Raw genomic sequence first — 7,489 nt, 5'->3', positions numbered from 1 at the left:
CTACTCAGGAAACAAGTTTATTGATGAGGAGTTATCGCTCAAGATTTTGCCAGTGACAATCAGTTTGATGGCCTTTCGAAACCAAGGGTAAAAGAAAGCATAGATCAAGGGGTTCATTGCTGAGTTGTAGTAAGCAATCCAAACTAAGATTTCATACACGCGTGGGGGTGTGATGAAACCCAGGAAGGCATCAACGATGGAATCAATGAAGTACGGCAGCTGTGAAATGAAAAACGCCACCACCGCAATTCCCAGCGTTTGTGCTGCTTTCCTCTCCCTCTTGGCTACTCTGTCTTTGTGGCTGTCTGATGACTTTGCAGTCTTATTGCTCAGACTTTCAATTTTCCTAGCCTGTTTTTTGGCGATGAGGAAAATCTTGGAGTAAACAGTTATCATCACAAGAGTGGGAATGAGAAATATTAGGAAATTTACCAAGACCCAACTTTGATTCACCGCAATTTGACAGCCCCCCACACAGGTGAGGGCACTCACCAGTTCCTCCAGCCCAGCTTCATTTGCCCCAGTGTAAAGGAGGGAAAAGCTATAGGTAATGGAAAGGAGCCAGGAGAAGGCGATGCAGGTGGCAGAAGCAGAGGCAGTGAGCCTGGTTGGGTAGATCAGGGGGACAGTGACAGCCATGTATCTGTCGATGGAGATGAAGCACAAGTGGTAGATGGAAGCACAACAAAATGACCCTTCAAAACAAGAGTGAAATTTACAGTAGCTCACCCCAAAGTACCAGCAGCTCTCCACAGACATGACCATGCTGAAGGGCATCACTGTCGCCCCCACCAAGAAGTCAGCACAGGCCAGAGAGGCGATGAGGGAGTTGGCTGGAGAACGCAGCTGCTTGAAGTGGAGGATGGAGGTCATCACCAGGAGGTTTCCAAACACTGCCAGCACAGCCCCAAAGCCAAACACTGCATAGAGCAGCAGGCGGGGGCCTGAGGAGTAGGAGGTTTTGACACAGGATCCATTCAGGTTCTTGTAGCACAGTTGGACAGCAGCAGGAGAGGTCAGATCACCACTCATGATTCTCTGATTTGATTGTTGAGAAAACTGTCATTCTCTGTGGTCTAATATATTATTCCTCTTTTCAAAAATCCTGAGAAAAGATACAAAATATGTTAGTAATTGGTACCACAACTTGTACCTTTGCTTTCATTCCTATATTTAGAATCTTATCCATAGCCTCAGTGTATCTGGGGTGCTCATGTTTAAGAAAGACTATCTTGAAAGATGTGGAATACTGCAATCTCCTATCTTCTCTCTTTTACGTAAAGTTCAACATATACACAACATGTTCCAAACAAACGCTCTATTTAGAATTCCACTGGAGTTTTGGGGCATTATTCATAACAAAGTATTTTGCTTGCCTACATGATAAATTTCAAAATCTTTTTATTTACCTTTGTGCTGTAATATTCACAATTTAACTTATCAACAGTTCAATTCTAGAGGACATTTATTGAATGGGACTCTTACCCATCTCTTGCACTTAGTACTTTTGTTTCTACTACATACTTTAAAGATAGAGAGTATGATATCCTTTTCTTAATCCACCAGATCTATTGAATAGAGGTGATAGTATAAAAATTACTTATTGTCATGCTATTAACATACTCATTGCTTATACTTTGCCAGGCTCAATCTTCCACTTATGAAAATTAAGTTTGGAACTCTAAACATGCTTCTAGACTCATCAAAAACCTTTCTACTCAAAAAGCTTCCTTTAAGTTCTTCTTAGACCCCTGGGCCAGGGGGCCACATGTGGGTGAAAGGACAGTGTTACAGAAGTGACCAGCATGAGGTTCCAGCCTTACAGGTGTAATTGGGCCTCTGCTCATAGCACTTGACATCCAGACATTTTTATGGCCTTCTTTGATACAATTTTGAGTGTTTGTCCATATTTCCCTTTAAATTATTTTTGTTAAAGAAAACAGCAAATTTAATAACTTTTTTATCCTTAGCCTTTCCTGTCACAGTTAATTACACATAATTATATTCAAAATTTTTTAGCAAAGAATTAAGAGCCTAATTGGAAACCAATGAGAAAAAAAATTACTCAATAATTTCAATTAGGGACTCCACAGATAAACATAATTTTTAAAAAAGGGAAAAATTTATCTGTAACTACTGCAGCACAATTTTTTTCACTATACAAAATATTCTAAATTCCAAGATGACTTTCACTGAATCAACAGTATAAAATATTCCAGAAAGCAAAATGTACAATTATAATATGATGTTTGTACTGTTTTCTATTAATACAGTGCAAATTTTTTTTTATAGAATTGACAGAATTTTACAGCCTATAACATTCTGGGAAAATAAAAATTCAGTAGTTACTCCACCCCTACGCCTCACCCATGTTTTACATTTTTCAGTTTCAATTAACAACTGCAAACTTCAGTCATAAAATATTAAATGAAAAATTCCAGAAATAAAAAAAGTCATGTTTGAAATTGAGCACCATCATGAGCAACATGAGTCATCCCCTGTCCTCCGTGTACACAGTGTATACTTTACATCCCCATTAGGCATTTCAAAGCCAACTTGGCTTTCAGACCTGCTTGTGTTAGCACAGTACTTGTGTTCAAATAACCTTTATTTCCTTAATAATGGTGCCCGGGCATATGAGCAGTGATGCTGGCAATTTGGGCATGCCAAAGAGGACACTTGAAGTACTTCCTTTAAATAAAAAGGTAAAAGTTCTCCACTTTATGAGGAAAGAAAAAAAATTGTATGCTGAAGATACTTAAATCTATGGTAACTGTAAACCTATGAAGTTGTGAAAGAAAAAGAAATTTGTTCTGGCTTTGTTGTTCTTCAGACTCCAAAAGTTACATCCACAGTGCCTGATAAGTGCTTATTTATTCATATCTCTTTATCTCTTCACATAGGTGTGGCATGATCTTGCATAATCACAAGAAAAAAAGTGAATAGATTACAATAAGGTATTTTGAGAGACAAAGTATATTCACATAACTTTTATTACACTATATTTCTATAATTTTTAGCTTGTTATTAGTAATTGCTTTTAATTTCTTACCATGCCTAATTTACAAATCAAACTTTCTCATGGGACCATGTGTATAGGAAAAACACAACATACGCAGGGTTCAGTATCATGCTTGATTTTGGACATCTACTGGGTGTCATGGGTGCATTTCTAAGGATCAGAGGGAATTATGGTGCACACTATTTTTAGGCAAGAAAAACTGTTGAGAAAAATTGCAGATGTGAATGAATTATGCACTTAAGGTGATAACAGTTGGTGTGGGATGACCAGTCTTTTTTGTGGCAGGTTTTCCACTTCCAAAATTTCTGGGCAATGTCAGTAGTTACTATGTGATCCCAAGGCTGAATTGCTGATCCCACAATATTGTAAGGGAACATTCCAAGATTCTGACCTCCCATTAGGCACAAAAGCTTAGTCTGCAGCCCCCAAAACACCTGGGAGGTACAAAAATTGAAGGAGGGGACAGGAATAGTCATAGAAGAACAGCAATAAACAGCCTCCTTGGGAGTGTTACAGGTTGCATAGTGTAAGCCAAATTTATATGTTAAGGTGATAAACCCCAGTGTTTAAAGAAGTCAGTTTAAATGAAGTATCTGAGGAGTGCTGTAATCCAATATGACAGCTGTTTTTGTAAAAAGAAAAAACCAGGACTAGACACATACAGATGAAGGATATGTGAAAAAAAAAAGCCACCTGCCAGTCTAGGAGAGAGTCCCTCAAAAGAAAGCAATGCTAAAGTCTCTTGTGTAATTTGCAGCCTCTTAGAATTGTGAGGAAGTAGGTTTCTCTTGTGTAACCCACCTGGTGTGTGTTAGCTTCCTATGGCAGCCCTACCAAACTAATGAATTATTGCCAAAGACAGGAAAGTCATTTGAAGGTAAAAGAGAGTTGAGCCTAAAAGAGAAGATGAGTAGAGATTTCACATAAAAAAATGAGATTTAGAATTCAGGAAACTGGAAAATAAGTGCATGAGGCAAAAACATGCACAAAGCATTTATACAAGTGACATAAGTAAAAAATTTTGTTCTTTTTTTTTTACTACAGTATGTCGCTTTACAACATTTAATTTTCCTAAAATTTTTTCCTAATTTTAAAAATACTGTGGTTCCACAGTTTTGACAGGTTGTATTCATTTCTTCCATTTAATCATAAATTCTTAAATTTAAAAATGTCAAAACTTCTCAACTTAGTGCTTCCACTTATTCTGAAAATAAACTCATAGTAGATGAACTATTCTTGAAAACTTCCCCACTTAAAATAAGTTTCATGGCTTTCCTAAACCAAGGATAAAATAAAGCATAAATCAATGGATTCATGGCTGAGTTATAATAGGCAATCCAGCAACAAATTTCATAAATATAAGCAGGGGTGATAAATCCCATAAAAGCATCAACTAATGAATCAATGGTATAAGGTAACCATGAGGCCATAAATGCTACCACTGTGACTCCCAGGGTCTTAGCTGCTTTTCTCTCTCTTTTGGCCACCCTGGCTTTGTAACTCTCTGAGGATGATTCTGTTTTCCTACTCCCTGTAGTAGTTTCAATTTTTATAGCTTGCTGTTTAGCTACTAAGAAAATCTTACTATAAAGAATGATCATAACAAGAGTAGGTATGAAGAATAATAGGAAATCTACCAAAACCCAATCTCGATTGACAACTATTTGACAGCCACCTACACAATTGAGGGCAATTACTAAGTTTTCCATCCCATCATCACTGATACCTGTGGAGAACACAGCAGCGCTGTACACCAGGGGCAGGATCCAGGAGATGCCAATGCAAATTCCTGACACAGACACCGTGAGCTTGGTGGGATAGACCAGAGGGTCAGTGACAGCAATGTACCTGTCAATGGAGATGAAGCACAGGTGGAAGAGAGAAGAGTAGCAAAATGCTGCATCACAGCAACTGTGAATGGTGCAAAATATAGCTCCAAAGTACCAGCAGCTCTCCACAGACCTGACCATACTGAAGGGCATCACTGTCACTCCCACACAGAAGTCAGCACAAGCCAGAGAGGCGATGAGAAAATTGGCGGGAGAATGCAACTGCTTGAAATGCAGGATGGAGATCATCACCAGGAGGTTCCCACACACAGCCAGCACAGCCCCAAAGCCAAACACCATGTACAGGACCACCCGGGGCCCAGGGGAGTAAGGAGTTTTAATACATGATCCATTCACATTCTCATAGCAAAGCTGCAAAATTGGCTGGGAGAAGTTGCTGGTCATGGTTCTGCTGTGCAATCCTTGATCTATTTCTGTACTTCTTTGTGGTAGGCAATAATGATATTGAGTTCTGAAAATAAAAAAAAATTGTACTACATATCTGAGCAACTACTTTTAAATGTTTCCTGAATCATACCCATTTTCTATTTTAGTCATTTAAAAACTTAAAAGAAACTTAAATCCTCAGAAAACCATTCTCCCTTTTTTAACCAAATAATTATTTCTATAATTACATCTAAGCCTCAAGTAAATGTACTGACTTTTCATCATCCCAGGGATCACATTACCTGAATAACTGAAGAAATTTTATTTAAATTCCTGGTTCTTTTCAACTGTGACGTTCTTCCTTGCAAAGGATGACTTATAAGTAAGTATTGAGGGGTTGTGTTTTAATAGGCTCTTGCCTGCTTGTATGTTTTAGGAAGCCAGCCAATCCATTTCACCCATTATAAATTCCTCACAAGGAATCCCTACAGCATGAGGTATGAATCATGGAAGGAAAGTTACTTTTCATAATTACAATTAATGAGCTCTATCCAAAATATGTTTCTCTGTGCTCTGCTACTTTGTAGAATCACTCATGCTTTTTATAAAAAGACATTTCCTTAAATTCAACTGTGCTGGAATAACCTAGTCCAATATTTGACAATTATATTACCTATTCCCTATCTATAAGACTGCCTACATAATTTACAAGGCCCAACACAAAATTAAAATGAGCAAGAGATGGGACCCTTGTTCAAAAATGTAGGGAAAAAATCATCATGAAAGGTTTTACAGTACAAAGTTTCTCTTTTGTTTTACAGTCTCTCCCTTAATCTATTGTGGACATTATTACATGAGGTTTCACTTCTTGGGTCAAAGGTTTTCACAGGGCAAGTGAAGACAGTCCCATGTTGTCTGCGTGCTCTTCTCTGAAGCTCAGTATTCATGTGGCCCACCCATTGCTAGGTTCCCCTCCTGCAAGCTGCTGGATCGGTAATCCCTAGATGATGACAAGGAAGCTGACCCAGACACCTGCCCTAGTCATAGGCCTGTTGCCTCAACCAAAGGTGGACAGGAGAACTCCAAGGGATTATAGCCTCTACCCCAGGAGGCACTTGATACCTGGAATGGGGATTTGGAGGCTTGACTCACCATGTAGCTCACTGATATGCTGTGACTTCACCAGCCTGGGATGAGGACAACAAGTTATGCCCAGACCTGAGGGAATGTAATACAGACATTTTCAAGGGCAGGAAGACAATGGCAGGTGTTCAGGATGGGAGGGGAAGTTTGGATGGGGTCCAAGGCATTAGAAAGTGAGGAAGCTGGTGGCTGACCTGTGAGGAAGAAGTACATGAGGTGTAATCTAGAATGACAAGTAATTCAAGGTTTCAAACAGCTAGTATATATTCCATTGACCCTTTGGGCTCATTTAACAGAAGTTAACTTCAAAGGTAAAATCATCAAGAAATTTACGGCAACAGCTATAGGTGTCAAACCCCAATGCAAGCCCATAGATCAACCTGGCCTTTTGCTCACAGAATTTAGCATCGCTGAAATTTTTCAGACTTCAATAATATAATTTGAAATGCATTGTCCATATGCCCCTCAAAATTTTTTTTCTTTAAGGAAAATACTATATAATGCTCAACTATTCCTGAAACAGGTACATGCAGATAATTGTGATGAAATTTTCTTTGAAAAAATTAAAAAGACTCATTGTGAACAAGGTGCAAAAAGTATATCAATATTTCAATGAATGATTCTACAGATAAATCTACAAAAAAATAAGTTTTTATACCACTACTCCACTATGATTTAGCTTTCTTAAACAAAATATCCTAGATATGAATTCCAAAATGACTTTATTGTGCAAAATGTTCTAGAGACAAAAATGCAAAATTATAGCACATATCATTTATACTCCTAATGCAGGATTCAGTTTGGGGTTTTTTTGGTTTTTTGCACACACAACTTTCTATGGAAGGGAAATTCAGTAGTTCTCCTTTCTTCAGTTCAACTTTGGTCATGCAACATTAAGAGGAAAATTACAGAAATAAAAACTACATAAGCTTCAAAGCTCACCACCATTCTGAGCAGCGTGGGTCATTCCTTTGTCTATGCAAAACCTGCTCCCCCACCCGTTATTTACTTAACAGCCACTGTAATCATCAGATAAAGTGTCCTGATAGTGCTTGCACTCACATAATCCTTTACTTAAAAATGTCCCCAAAGCACAAGAGAAATGATG

The 7,489-nt window shown here is 38.3% G+C and overlaps 2 protein-coding genes across 2 annotated transcripts; both read right to left on the bottom strand.

Moving 5' to 3' along the window:
- On the bottom strand, positions 1-1,032 carry LOC109686899 (trace amine-associated receptor 7a-like). The gene has a single exon (XM_020164455.2). It carries the CDS (start codon positions 1,030-1,032, stop codon positions 1-3), a length of 1,032 nt encoding a protein of 343 aa, XP_020020044.2.
- A 3,189-nt stretch (positions 1,033-4,221) lies between these two features.
- LOC109686898 (trace amine-associated receptor 8b) lies at positions 4,222-5,256 on the bottom strand. Its single transcript, XM_020164454.2, has one exon. The coding sequence runs from the start codon at positions 5,254-5,256 to the stop codon at positions 4,222-4,224; it is 1,035 nt and encodes a 344-aa protein (XP_020020043.2).
- Between the last annotated feature and the right edge of the window lie 2,233 nt (positions 5,257-7,489).

Source organism: Castor canadensis, chromosome 1 (genome assembly GCF_047511655.1).
Source record: "Castor canadensis chromosome 1, mCasCan1.hap1v2, whole genome shotgun sequence".
Taxonomy (NCBI): Eukaryota; Metazoa; Chordata; class Mammalia; order Rodentia; family Castoridae; genus Castor; species Castor canadensis.
The sequence above is the reverse complement of the archived record's forward strand: the minus strand, read 5'-3'. Positions and strand labels throughout refer to the sequence as shown.